This window comes from Montipora foliosa, chromosome 13 (genome assembly GCF_036669935.1).
Source record: "Montipora foliosa isolate CH-2021 chromosome 13, ASM3666993v2, whole genome shotgun sequence".
Taxonomy (NCBI): domain Eukaryota; kingdom Metazoa; phylum Cnidaria; class Anthozoa; order Scleractinia; family Acroporidae; genus Montipora; species Montipora foliosa.
Genome location: NC_090881.1, coordinates 28,790,323 through 28,805,169, shown reverse-complemented (window position 1 = coordinate 28,805,169; position 14,847 = coordinate 28,790,323). Strand labels below are relative to the sequence as shown.

Genomic DNA, 14,847 nt, shown 5'->3' with positions numbered 1-14,847 from the left:
CTCTAGGTAAATAGTGTTTGCGACATAATAATAATAATAACACTAATAACACTAATAATGCTTAAATTGTTGATATCGTTCTCCATTGATAATATTGTTCCATGACAATAACATTGTGCTCCAACTCCTTAGCTCTCCCGTGACTTTGTTCGAGAGAACTTTGAGCCACAACTGTAGTGCAATTTGTATGTGATTTAGCGTTTGAAATGTCAGTGTAATCCTTGTATGAAAGTACATGTAGTAAAGTTCATTTTCTGTGGGTGTAAACAAACCTGTTCATCAGGCATTCCTTTGATGGTATTTCTGTAAACTACCAACCATATTATGACAAGTGGAATTTTTATGTTGGACCGTCATTTACTGAATGCTCATCCATTCAACTTTGATCATGTTAGAGTTTGGAAATATTCTTTTTTAAGAAGGAAGGAAAACCAGAGTACCTTGAAAAAAAGTTACTAAAACAGAGTAGAGGACCAATAATAAACTCAATGTACACATTGAACAGGTCCTTTTGCAGTAAACTCCTGATCAAACTGATTACCAAGGCAATTGTTGGTGGAACTGTGACAACAGAAAGTGCAATTTGCCCTGAGGTTTATAGCCCTCTTAAAAGCACAGTCTTTGCTCTCAGTTTCTAAAAAGGCTTTAGAGCTCAGGCATTGTGTGTAAATATATGACACCAAATCCAGGAAAGAAATCTTAGGGTGCATTTGATTGACCTTATTCCAGAATAGGAATACATGAAATAGAAGTTAGAAATTCTTCGTTTTTATGGAGATTCACAGGAAGATTGTCAAACACTTGCTAAAATGCTATTTTAAACATATCTTTGTCATCCTTGTTGCTTCAAAACAGCTCAGTAACTTTCAAAATTTGAAGCACTAACATAATCAGTCTTTTCTAATTCCTGTTGCCATTAAGAGTGCAATTTTGTGCTATTTGTTGTTGTAATAATTGTGTTCTGATTTCTACCCATGCAATGTATTCTACCGGTATATTATTTCTGAGGCCCCTTTACTGGCACACAAATTTCTTTAAAATCCATTAGCTGGACTGTGCTACCAAAACATGACAAGTACTTAATTTGGTTATAACTCTGGAGGGAAATTTTGATCTTATAACAAATAATCCAGCCTGATCCCCCTTGTGGCCAAAAAAGATAATGTACTTAGATGTTACCAAAACTAGACTGTCTGAGAAGATTTTTGATTAGGGGCATCATTGGAAAGAGCAATCAAGACAAATATTATTTTGTAGTTGACTGTATGCAGCCAGCACTCTCTTCTTTGGACAACTGTGAGAAATGATGCTTTCTGCATATAGGCTACCTTTTAATGTGGTTTAATGTGCAATTTAAGTATTGAGTTGTATTGCTGTCCTGACAGACTAGTAAAACTGTGATCATTTTCTGATAAGATTGCTAACTTGCAAGTAAGCATCTCTTTCTGCGTGCTAATCACACGTGCGTCTCGTGAATAAGACAGTAACCTTGCACTTGTTTCCCTTATCATTGTGCCAAATAATCTGGTGTTATGCCGCAATAACTTAAGTGAGACTGCATGTTTTGCTCAAGCCATCTGAAAGGAGACTGGCTAACCCTTTTATTCCCAAGATCGAAATCTTCATTCTTAATACCTGTCTGACTGACATGTCATCAAAATTGTGAGGAGAATTTACATGTTGATCACTCCTGGTAGTGAAAGGGTTAACTGATACAATCTAGTGGATTTATCAATATACAAAATGTCTATTAATTAATTAGGATAGTTTTATGCAGTGTTCTCTCTTCAGGTTGTTTGGTGAGCTGAATTCTTAGAAATTATTGTTTGTGGCTTCTTAAGAATATTTGGTTGAAAATGTTATTATGGACCCACTACGTTTTAGTGCTTGAATACTCTTTTGTTTATAAAATTGCTTAAATTACTCATTGGTGGTGTAAATACCTGTGACTAATGGTTTTTGTCGCGCGAGTGAGCCGTGTATTAGCGACTTTCATAGAACAGGCAATGCATTTTGTTTTCCTCTCAAATTTTGCATAGGCTATTGTCAACTATTCCCACGTGCATTTGAAACCAATAGTTAATGTAAAATTTTGTGGGAAAAACAAAATTCATTGCGGGTTATATCAAAGTAGCTAATTCTCTTCTTCTCGAGTTTTCTTTTTTGTGACAATCGCGTGTGGAATAGGCTAGCCGATAAGGCGTGAAGTCCAAGGCAAAGACGCGTATTTTATTATAAATAATATAATGAAGCATCAAGTGCAGTCATTGACGCCACTACCGCCGAACCCCTGATATAGCAAGTATCTGCTTTGCGACCCTCCTCCCAGGGGTGAGACTATCTGGGCCTCCCGACCCCCTTGTACCCCGCACCCGTTCTCATCGACCAGCCAACAGCTACTTACGTAGTCCAAATAAAAAGGGGGTTGGGCGTTGGTGCTGGGTTGAAATCTACAGCGCTATAAAGTTCTGGTGAACCAGAAAATAACTGGAGAAATTATAAAGCGCATTTGTATTAATGTAAGGAAATTGTTAAATTTTCCAGTTTTCTCGAATGCAGGCTTAATTTTGTATATGCAAATGCTAATTGCAAAGATTTGGAAATGTGGTCTGGCATTTGCGGGGTATATCATGGCTGGGGGAAAGTAAGACCTTTGAGATATTGGGAAGGCAAACGTTGGCCGTGTAGCACTTATATATGAACAGACTTAACTGATTAGAGTTTAATGTGAAGTGCTAAGTTTTCCACCCCATATGAACGATGTGAGCGTTAGCCCACACAAGGACAGAGAAAAACTCTGCCCAGGGTGGGAATTGAATCCACGACCTTCGGGTTAGATCAAACTTAGCACTTCCATTTCCATCAGTAGGGCTAACGCTCACATGGTTCATATGAGGTAGAAACTTAGCACTTCACATTACGATCAGTTAACTTTGAGATATATATTGGCTGTCCTGAATTCCGATGGTAAACACTATAGCTATCAGGAGCCACTGAAGGGATTCCTTTGATGGCTGAAAATGATTTAGGAACGGCAAAAGTGACCACGGGACTGTGGTTTTCTCCCCATTTTCCGCTTTTGGCGGGGCGCTTTCTTTTTGCGCGGAGAATCCGATTGATCAGGTGGTAAATCAAATGGAACAGACTTTTCCACTGAAATTTTTTCGGGGAAAAAAAAACACCTTCAGAGGTATTCCTTGGCGCTTTCCTTTTGTGTGGAAAAACCGGGGAGAAGTATCTGTTTCAAGGAGCAGAACAAATTTCCTCAATCAAAATATTGAACAGGATGAATGTGTTCCTTTTGAGACTATCTTTTCTTTTTTTTCTCAAGAGACTGGATAGTAATGATTTAGAATAACAAACATGGCTGCCGGATTTTCGATCAGTCTCCCCTGCAGTTGTGCAGCTACGAGCTATCAAAGCCCCTAAATGAATTGATTGAAACCCGCACGATTTATTTGGGCAACTAAACACCAAGGCCCATGGGGTACGCCATGTTTTTTCTTTTTTCAAGGCGCATTGTACTAGTTGCTCAAAGCAAATGGAACCGGATTTTGCGATCATTACGGAAAAACCGAAAAATGTTCAGTGGAAAAGTCTGTTCCATCGGATTTACCACCGGATCAATCGCATTTTCCGCACAAAAGGACCCTTCCCCCCCCCCCCCCCTCTTTTCCCGGGTTTCCCGGAATGATCGGAAAATCCTGTTCCATTTGCTTTGTCCCACTATTACCATGCTCCTTGGAAAAAGAAAAATGCGGCGGACCCCATGGGTCTTGGTGTTCAGCTACCCAAATGAATCGTGCGGGTTTCAGTCGATTCATGCGGAAGCTTTTATAGCTCCTGGCTGCACAACTGCAGGTGAGAATTATTAAAAAAATCCGACAGCAATGTTTGTTATTCTAAATGATTAGTATCCAGTCTCTTGAGAAAAAAGGAAAGAAAGTCTGAAAAGGAACACTCGTCCCGTTCCATGTTTTGATTGAGGAAATTGTTCTGTTCCTTTAAGCAAAAAATTCTCCCCGGTTTTTCCATACAAAGGAAAGCGTCGCCGGTTGATAATTTTTTTCCGTGTTTGCCGTATACGTGGATTTTTTTTCTCATTTTTCTTCTACATAACCAGTTGTTGGTGAAAAATGAAACCCAAAACCATTTTCCTGTAAGTAAAACAACGAAACATTAGGATCGTTCATAACTCAGACTCCTTACGGCAATTTTCTTCATCAACTACGAACTCGAGTTGACTCTCCTTTGACTCACAAAATTGCTTCATCGAAACTCTACAAACAATTGTTTAAAAAGACTCCGAGTTTTTGGTTTTTTAGAGTCGCATTCCGAGTTGCCTTGGGTTACGCGAAGCTAAACTCCATTTAAGGTAATTCCTTAGTATTGCATTGCGCATCCCTACTGCGCACGATTTTCGCGTCAGTAGCGCGCGCACAAGAGCACGTGCGCATACAAAACGTAACAGATTTCGCTCTAGACTTTCGAAAAGTCCTTCGTCTAGATACGCGCGGAACGAAGGACTTTTCATACTTGATTGGCGCCAATTTAGCGACCCAAAAACGGGTCGCTGAGCTAGGCCAATCAGAGTAGTCCTCGTGGACCCCAGGGGATAGAGTTGTCAATCAAAATTTGCCACAAGCAGTGAAGCGTGATTTTCAAACATGCTAGATATTCCGATTGCGCGACCATCACAGGAAAATAATTCAAGAATATCTGTCTTGCATAGATCTGTTTGTCTTCTCCAACCGGAGCTGGGAAAGTCTGACCTTTGAACTAGTCCCTTAGGCTTTTGGTCGTTTACTTGGGGCGGGTGGCATGCTATCGCCTTCGTAATTCTTCCACTGATTTCACTCACGAAAGATTTGGTCTCTAGCCGGTCGCTATGTAGGAGACAACACATTTAAAATCTTAAGTATAAACTGGTGTTTGGAAGTCCCGAGGCGATTCTCAACGACTATCGACACATTTTTCGTCCAATGGAACAAAAAAGTTTAAAATGCATGTGTATTCATCGACGAGAGTCATTGCTAAATGGCTAAATGGTAAGATGTATCTTTTAATTTCGGTCTAGTACGTCTCCTACACCTGAAGCTTACCTGATCTTTCATGAGTGAAATCAATTGACTTTCTTGACGATTCGAAGCTTTCCCTTACTTGCTAATCTTTCGAATTAGTCTTTCGTTTCTCTCAGCACAAATCACGGCACAAGTGTTGGTCCAAAAAATACCACTGGAGATCTCCTTTCCAAGCGGCGACTCGAGATTGAAATAAGCTTTCGTTTTATTTCATCTTTGTTTCTGATACCTTTAGCACAAAGTCAACAAATTTCCTCTTTCGATTTCGTAGAAACAAACATGTTCGACTGTTTCGTCGGATTGCGCCATTAAGTTCAGGGCTTGCGAATGACGTCATCCCCTTTTTGGCGCGAGACGCAAATGAAAACCTTGCAAGCGAGGCAAGTCGACCTCTCGCGACTTCGTCGCTCGCTCATGCACTTCGCGTACGAAAAATCACGATTCGCTCGCCGAAACATTTTCTCCTGGGATTATCGTGAGGTCGACTTGTGGCAAGTCTAATTTCGCTCAAACTAAACCCGATAGCGAAATAAATGCTCCTTTTCTCTCAAACGAGCACGGTGACCGCCGATTTTTTTTTTCAGGTATTTGCTAAGAACAGGCTAATAAAGAACATAATTGAAGAAGAAAAAAAGTTTGATAGTAGAACATGAATTTTTTTTGGAAAACAGTTCCATACTAGGTGTATTTTATCCAAGGCGAGGACTTCAAGCTAACCACGGAACTGTCCCAAAAAGTGCACTATTCCCACAACCAGGGAATCAAAGTCGGCGTAAATGAAGCATTACTGCTTATGTAAATAAAAGAAGCTTTATTTTCAAAATAAAATTTTGTGTCTGTGAAGTAACCAAGACTTAATTGTGTATGAAGGTGATTCGAATTTTTAACCCGAAAACAGTAAAAATACCCCATTTTAAGAGCCTGCTGACGCGTAAACAAGCACGGTGACCCCATTTTTTATTGCATTTTTTTTAATGTTCATACCATGACTGTTAATTATGCCAAGTTTCCAAAAAAGTTTGATAGTAGAACAATTTCATGGGAATTACCTTAACATGAAACTGCAAGCCGTCGTTTCCGTTTCTCACGATCTGTGACAGAAGGGATGATTGAAACTCCGATATGGTGGGCGTTATATCGTGACGATCCGGTAACACTGACAGAATTATCTTTTAACCTCAAAGTATTTGCTTTTTTCCCTCAACTTTTTTGTTGGTAGTATCTGATTGAATTCTGTACACTCCCAACTCGGTTTGATATATGTCCCCCTAACGGAAGTGCGAATCAGATTTAAAATCAAATTATAGTCGCCAAATTCGGTTCGTTTTGTCCGAGTTACGTCGTAAAATGCAAACATTTTAAAATCATCCTTGAGCTCCAGAAGTATTTTTGTTGTTTTTAAATTCTTTTTATGGATGATGGCTTTAGAAGATTTCTTTTACTTTTATGTTGCCAAAGATTGCTATCAGTTTGGGAGGGGTTCATCGGCAGGAAATTTTCCCTCCCCCAACATCTCTCTTGAGTTTTGTTTTTGTTGTCTCTGGTTGATTTAAATGGAAAATAAGGTTAAATGTCGCAAAAAATTTCTCTGATTAGTTCACTTCAAATGTATGCAAGAGTTGTTGTGTGTGTAGCTCATCAAGCTGGCGCGTGATTTATGATGATGTGATCGATGTGATGTTTCCTGAAGGTTCAGATTCGTGACATGTATTATCCAGGTATGTCGTTCCACCCAGTGAACCAAGCTCAGGAATTTGAATCTGTCTGTCACACCGTTTGAGAGATTTATTTTGTTTGAGTGTCTCTCTCGTCAACCGTGCGATCCTTGACCAGGGATCATCTGAATATTTGTATAACATGGGGCTCAAATCGCGCCAGATAGTGAGTTGGTTTGTGGCTTTGGGCCTCTTGGAACAGAAACAGGAGGCAAATGATCTTGCGCTTGATAATTTTCTGTTGGACATACTGAAAGATGGTTCTCTTCTTTGTCGTTTATTAAATCGGTTGAAGCCAAGTACAATAAATAAGGTAAGTCAACAGAAAATATTTTTACAAGCATCAAAATTTTGTCATGTAAATGAGCAGTGTTCAAAATCCGCTGGTCGATGTTCCACAGATCTACCAAGAGCGTGTCACCGAAGAACAGCGCTTGGAGAATATCAGATTGTTTTTGAGCGCGTGCCAAGAACTACAGCTAAAGGACGACGAGGTATGATACGAAAATGGAATGATTTTCCCTTATAATTATTTTATGTCAACATTGGCGTTTCGACATTAAAGTTTCATACATCTGAGCACGCTCAACAAGTCGTATAAATAATGGCCGCCATTTCTTTGTGTCCGTAGATTTTCTCTCCGACTGATCTCGACAACGAAGAAGGTTACTCTCGCGTTCTACGAACTCTAGGCTGCTTAGAAAATGTCGCTACTGGTAAGCTACTATCTCTATTGTTGTAAATTGAGCTTTAGCCAGGGCTTTTGTTCGTAATTGGGGCGAGATTCTGTCAACTTCATTGATTGATAGTCATGTGCCTGACGCATTCTGACAACAAAGCGCTGCAATAGCTACGTAGTGTGGCTCTTGCTGTCAAATCTAATTGTAAAACTTCGTAAAGACTCTTGGATTTTTCCTCAACAAATGATGTTCATCATGGAAGTCCAATGGTTTGTAGTATTGAAACGACGAATTTAACTGTTCGTACCGAATAATGTAATGTATTGGATTTTGTCGTTCGCTATTCCGAGATGACCGTGATGTACAGTCTTAGGAGAACCGTAGCTGCCGAAGTTGTCGATTCATCGTTCAGTTACCTACAACTTTGAGCTGAACACTTATTGACCATCTCAAAGACACATGAATATTTTTATTTTTTTATCGTGATTGTTCTTACAAATAACAGTTACACTTTGCGCTGTAGAGTCTGACATACAACTTTAAGTTCGTATTATCTTTCAAGTTTGACAACTTGTATAAGCAACAATACGTTGTTGCTTGTGACAGAAATGATCGTTTGTTTAGTGGTTTTTACTAAAGTTGCAGTTGAAGTGTGCTTCTAAAGGTTTCTTCAAATAGTGAAATTCTTTTTATAGAAAGTAGCAATAGTATCATGTTTGCTAAACTTGATCGTCTCTCCGTTACGCGAAGCTTTTAATTACTTTAGAAGTTCTTTAGTTGGAATTAATCCCAGATGAGAACGAGACCAGTATTTGCACTTTAGTAAAGTTAGTTGTGACTAACTGGAGGTGATAAATGAGTTACAACTTGAAGAGCGGACGGAACACAGGAGTACTTTCACTTTTTACTAGCATTATGTTTCTTCCAGAGGATGGTGTTGTTGGAACAAAATTATTAACTTAAACGATTTCAAGTGGGACAAAGACATCACCGTCTCTGTCTTTGTAAGTTTTAATTTCTTTTAGAACCATGCTAATTGCTTTTAGTTTGAATGCTTTTGATACTACATTTCTGCAACTGTGGATTATGGGAACTACATGTAATTAGGAAGTAAGTGTAAGCTGACCACTGATTCTTTGTTATCACCAAACAATGTTTCAAATTCTTTTTTGTTAAACTTTACAGGTAGTTGATGTAGTTTAGGGACAATAATTTGATCTCTTGGAATGTTCTTGATTTTCCAGTTGAGCAGTGATCATTCGTGTTAGTAATGAATATGTATATTGTGAGTGTTGATCGTGATTAAATTACTTGAGTGTTCGTGAGATGCTTTTGAGTAATCAATAGAATAAGTTTTACTCACTCTGTGATGGCTTTGCATGATTTTGAATCCAACATGATGTTACCAGTTTTCTATCATACAAGGTAGAAGTTTATTGATAGCCAAACTTACATGTAATTACATCTAAATGAATATAATAAGTTCCTTTATGTTTTTTCAAAAAGATAGTTAGCATTTCTTTTATCCTTGTAAATTTATTGGTTGGTATCAATAACAACATTGGAGCTTAAAAGAAATCAGTTCAATCTTTAAGATGAAGGTTGCGAGAAAGGTTACCGGTATTTTCTGATATGGTGACTTGGGATGCTTCGAAAAGAAGGGTTCTGAGATATGATATTTTCTTGGCAGGTAAACTGTCTCCAAATAGATGAGAATCTTAAGCTAATTAAAAAGCTGTATGCATAACTGCTCTAAAAGACGTTTTTGGGATGATTTTTGAAATGGAAATAAACCCGCGTGGGAACTTTGGATGAGCTTCGAGCAAAAGAACAATGTCCAAAAAAGCCACTTAGTGTGGTTGCGCTAAGGGCTTTTCAATAATTATTTTTATTTTAAATACCTCTCACCTGATCAGTCTAATTAAGCTTATATGTTACATGCATGTTGTCTTGTATCTGGATGGTATTTGGAGAACATATTTTCGAATTTGGAGTTCTTAGAGAACTGTTATAGCAAACATCCGAGTTCTGCTACAGCTATACACTGTATCTCTGATAGCGTAAAAGGAAGTCTGACTGGTACTTTCAAACATCACAATGTTTCTTTAAAAGCTTTTTCTCTATCCAATATTATTGATTTGAACTTTGATTGATTAAGCCATTTTTTATGTCTTAATTTTCCTTCTAGTTTCCAAAAATGAGAAGGGATTTGTTTAAGGCTTTGCCCAAAAGAAACAATCATAATAATGAAAGCTGAAGTGTCCCTTGCCATGAAGTTTGCAAGCCCTAGCCAAACCACAATGTTTTATGAAGTGTTAAGAAACAACAAGGCAATTGAAGTGCCAATATTTGTAATTAAAGTAGTAGCTCTTGAGCTTGTTCTGTTAACTATATCATAATTAATTTTTGTAATGTTTTTATGGATGAGGCTTGATATCAAGGTGATGTTTAAGGGAAATTAAAAACACCTTTTCGTTCATTCTTTGTCTTATCACTGGTGTGTTTAGCGTACCTATAATGTTGACATTGAAAGTATTACCTATGCATTATTTGTGTGTTGAAATCAGTTTTCAGGAAAGGTTCTGGCTTGCATTTACTAGTTTTATGTTTATTCCTGTTAAATATAGGATACGGTTTGGGAAAGAAATTTACTCAACATCATGAACTAATTGCACAAGCCACTGCACCACAAGATTCAGCTGAGGAGGAAGTTGGTGAAGAGTTAAAACATCTTGTAAGAGTCGTGAACCGTTAACACTCACTGTGTACGTGTATGGTCACGTTAGTGTCATATATTAATGGCATGTCACATTTTCTTGCATGCATACGTACAACTGATAGCTACATGTATGCTAAGCCTAATGTCACAATTATAACAAAAATTATTGGTGCCCTTCATTGGAGCCTCAACAAAAACAGGAAATATTATAAATGTTCACAAAAATGTCTTTGATTGTTAGAAATTTCTTGAGGAAGCATGTAATTATAAGACCAGCATTTGAAAATAATTTACAAATCCCAACCATAAAATGTTAAAGGAGGTTATGGTAGCAGATGTAACGGGAAACAACTGCATAGCTATGATTATCTAATTTCTTCTGAGCTTTAGACTAGCTTGGAGATGCATAGCAAGGACTATTCACCTCTGAGCAAATGGAGAAAAACAAAATGGCTTTCTGTTTCGCTTCAGTTACCAAGAAGCAAATTTTATCGATAAACTCAGCTGATTATTCAACTTGTGTGGTATATTTCCACCTTGGTGTTGGTGAGTATGGTGGATATTTACCTCCACTTTGGTGAATAATATAATAATGGTTAAAATTATTATCATCATTTTCAACAAAGTTAACTCAATACCAGAGGAATGTTGTGTCCTATGGCTTTTATTTAATTAAATGGCCTTTCTTTTCTGCATGTTTGAAATTATACGGCCTGTACATGCAGGTTAAAAATACTTGAATTGACAATAATGCAAAATAAAACTTTTTCTTCAATTTCTGTAGGAAATGACAGATTATGGAGGAGGAATTCACCTTGTAAAGGCAGCATTTCCATTCAGCGGACGGGATGAGGATGAGGTATCATGGTAGTCTAATGAGATCTTTAATATCTAGGTTCAAAATGAAGTTCAGGTTAAAATCATTTTAACCTGATTTAATTTCATGTTCTATTGTACGTCTCCTCATCCTATTTATTAATTGAAAATTGCTAAGATTATAATACAGTGGAAAACGAGAATCAATCTAGGTTGAAATAATTTTAAAATTTAATTTTTTATGTTTGAACTGCCACACCCATGTTTTATATTCTAATGGATATGTTATTACATGTATCTTATTCATAGCTTTGCTTTGAGAGGGGAGACATACTTGAAGTCACTAAGGTGAGGTATCTGCTTCCTACAAAAATGTTTCTAAGTACTGTATGTAACAAAATAAAATAAAACCTTTCAGACTTTTAACACAATCCCCATCAAGGTGCACAAGTTGCAATAAGCTACATGATAGCGATGGTAGAGAATACTCGTTTATTGGGAATGTTTCCTTCTCAGAATTTCATTAAATATTGCCCCTTGGGGGCTCCCCAGTGACTTGTGTACATAGTGGCTTCACCCTATGCCAGCAACCTTGAGAGTGAAGCAGGCCTAGGGATGTAGATACAAATGTTTATGGGCAAAAATGAGGACATTATAGGTGGGTATGATGAGCTGGAGATCCATTAAATCATGTCTTTGGCATGATTTACCTAGGGGGGTCCAGGGGGCATGCACCCCTGGAAAATTTTGAACATCTAGACTCTCGGAAACACGTTTTCCTTGATTTTAGTGCAAGTTTGATCCCATTTTGGGCATTTGGAACTTTTCCCAGTGAACATAGGTAAACAGATTTCCCACAATAAAGCTTCAATAAACTGGAAGTCAACATTTCTGATGTTGATGTTTATTAGTTGAACTAAACTAGAGTAAAATATGGAATATGATCAATGTGTAGATGACTGAGCGATAAAGTAAGCAATTCTGAGCGAGTCTGTCGTGGAAGTGATGAAGCTTCTTTCAACGATCTCAGCTGGTTGTCTAGAACTTGTTCTGTTACTTTAGGCCAGTTTTAAAATAAATCTTATTCCATTGACCTCAGAATCAGTTTTCTTTCCCCTTTTCCCCTACATATCAAGTGAATTTTGGCCACTACAGGTCTGCTAAGCTAGGAATACGAGATTTGGCATTTACTATTTTGCATACATGTGGGGTAAATAGTACTGCTGACACAAAAGAGCCTGCAACATAGAAACGCAATGCAATTGTTTGAACTAAAAAAAATTGAGTGTTTATGTTCATATCAGTTGCGGTTAAAGAGAAACTAAGGTGCGGGCAAATAAAAAAAAAATTACTGACATTCTTGTACAAACGTTTGGGAGAGAGAGCAAGTTCTTTCTCAGGTGGCTTCTGCCTCATGCAGCCGGAAAAATCATGCTCACAGCCGGGTAATTTTCCTGGCTCCTGTCTATTATCTACATCCCTGTGAAGAAGATAAGAGTCAGAGAAAACTTCGGTTTTATTTTTTTAGGTTGTTGATGGAGGCTGGTGGGAAGGAACCTTCAATGGTAAAATTGGATGGTTTCCTAGCAATTATGTGAAAGAAATTTCAGCAAGTAAGGGTCTTCTTGCCTTTCCTGGTATTTTACATCACATCATATACATAATTCTCACACACACTGGGAGCCATGTCAAGAAGAAATGGGCAACAGTTTGAAAAGTGAAGTATGTACAGTACTGGCTGCAGGGTTAGCAGCATTACGCACATGTATCATACAGGTCTTTGAATTCCCATATTGCTTGTTTTTCATTAATATGGACCTTAAGCAAGGACGATGGCTGCGACTATGAGAACGCCACATATCAATAGGTTTAATTAGCAAAAACAATAGCTTTGCATGCCCTGCACATGTGTTAGGTTCTTGTCTTGCCAACAACGTGAAATTATCAAATTTGAGGTTGTATGGAGGATGGGAGCACCTGGTGATGATTTTTCAATTTTCTCTATATCCACACTGTTCTCACCAATTTCATTCTTGGAATGTGGACTCACATTTTCCATGCCGAGTGACTTGGAGTAAGCGCAAAATTATTACAGTAATGGGAAATAATATTTTTTTTGACAATGTTGTCGATCTTGCTTAACCCATTGACTCCCAGGGGTTCCCCATTGACGAGTAAAATCATCTGGCGTTAGACAGAATAAAATACTAGGTCTGGCCGGTTTCGGCCGGGTTGGACGTCAAAGGGTTAATTAAGGTCCGTAATATATTGTGATGTCAAGCATTTCCGTCGATCATTGATTGTTCACTTGTTACAGTTAAAACTTTTGATTCTTAATTGATTAAATAGGGGATACCGGATAAAAGAAATTTCACTTTTGTGGTTTGCAATGAGAACTAAAGATTTATTGATGGATTAGGGCAGCAATCCGAAAATAAAACCTGATTCTAAGAACACACAAGGAAGGCTGTTCAAATTTATCAAACATTGCAGATTCACATACATCACTAAGTGGAAAAATGTACGCAAGCCATGTGTAATGGAAATGGCAGTTTTTACTCCTGTCAAATTACACGCAGACCGAGACTGTGTAGTGTAAGGTGCATGTAATAGTTCCTGTAAAATTTTATGCACACACATTTTGCATGCATTTTACGCACAAGTGCTGCTATTCCTGTGACCAGCACTGTACTTGAGTGCATGAGGAAACACTGAAATTACATCAATAAACCAATAATCTTTTGTTCAGGTCCTGAACCTACGACTCCCGTCACACCACAAGCAACGTCATTGACATCAAACAAGAGGGAAAGTGCAAGAATCTATCATAACCTAGTAAGTGATACATTTGGTTGTTATTATTTTGTTAAACACATCGCTGTGTTGAGAGTGAAGAGTGCTTTCTTAGGTTTGAAAGGGTTCAACTACAGCCAGTTTCAACTTACTTGACAATGGGGTCCCCCTCAGGCCTTAAAGGGTTCAGCAAAACCAGCATTCGCTCAAGCACTACATGTGTATATATGTCCCTGTTACATTCCTCCTTGGTTAGAGGTCTCTGAGATTGAACACAAACGCCCACATTTTTAGCATGGTTTTGCATTGCTAACAACAACTTTGATTAGAAGGAGAGGAGATGGAAATTAAAGTTCTTACAATGCGTAATGTCTCTGGTATTTTCATAATTACAGTAGTTGTAGTGAAGCCAAGGAATAATAGTCGGAATAAAGGAATTCAATAATATTTATAACGGCTTTTAGTACCACAGAGACGTCATTTAGATTGTAACTCTGCGACCAGTGAAGAAATTAACTGTACAACAGCTATTATTAAAATGAATGATAGTCATGGATTCAACCATGCAGGAAGCAAGCATTGGTGTTGTAATAGCAGATGCAGAGGTGTCTGGCCCAGAAAACAACTTAAGCTCATGTTTTGGTTTGCCAGGACATTATGGTTACATCAATGTTTTTTAAAATTTCATGCCAGCAGTTTCAAGAGCTATTTAAACGTAGGTATTTACATTTAATTCTTTCATCCCTGAAGCTGCCCTCATTGAAGAGTAAAATCATCTGGTGTGAGACAGAGTAAAATCTTCAAGTCTTACTTGCAGGGCGGAGAGGGTTAACAATCGGTATTTTTTTGTCCAGGTGGTACAAAACATTTTGGACACAGAGAGGGCCCATGTTAGCGAGCTTCAAGTAAGTTTGGTATCAGATGAATAGCTCAAAGTAAATAGTGAGATCTGGAAGCTGATGTTTGAACTTACAAGTTCCTGCAGTGCAGGTATCCTACCTCACAATGTTGAAATATTCCAAAGGGAACACTATTGGTAATAG

General features: G+C 38.0%; 1 protein-coding gene across 8 annotated transcripts in view; it reads left to right on the top strand.

The window, feature by feature from the left end:
- The first annotated feature begins 6,775 nt into the window (after positions 1-6,775).
- LOC137983252 (rho guanine nucleotide exchange factor 7-like) overlaps positions 6,776-14,847 on the top strand; it is a 36,926-nt gene continuing 28,854 nt past the window's right edge. For 2 of the 8 annotated variants that reach the window (XM_068830447.1, XM_068830448.1), the window contains exons 1-9: positions 6,818-7,109; positions 7,198-7,290; positions 7,428-7,512; positions 10,104-10,210; positions 10,980-11,054; positions 11,321-11,359; positions 12,540-12,624; positions 13,761-13,846; positions 14,659-14,709. In XM_068830447.1, the coding sequence (XP_068686548.1) occupies positions 6,939-7,109; positions 7,198-7,290; positions 7,428-7,512; positions 10,104-10,210; positions 10,980-11,054; positions 11,321-11,359; positions 12,540-12,624; positions 13,761-13,846; positions 14,659-14,709 (792 nt within the window). In that variant the 5' untranslated portion in view covers positions 6,818-6,938. Of the gene's footprint in view, positions 7,110-7,197; positions 7,291-7,427; positions 7,513-7,616; positions 7,746-8,453; positions 8,481-10,103; positions 10,242-10,709; positions 10,742-10,979; positions 11,055-11,320; positions 11,360-12,539; positions 12,625-13,760; positions 13,847-14,658; positions 14,710-14,847 lie in introns of those variants that run through there. The other 6 variants (XM_068830445.1, XM_068830446.1, XM_068830449.1 and 3 more) reach the window with 6 other exon arrangements.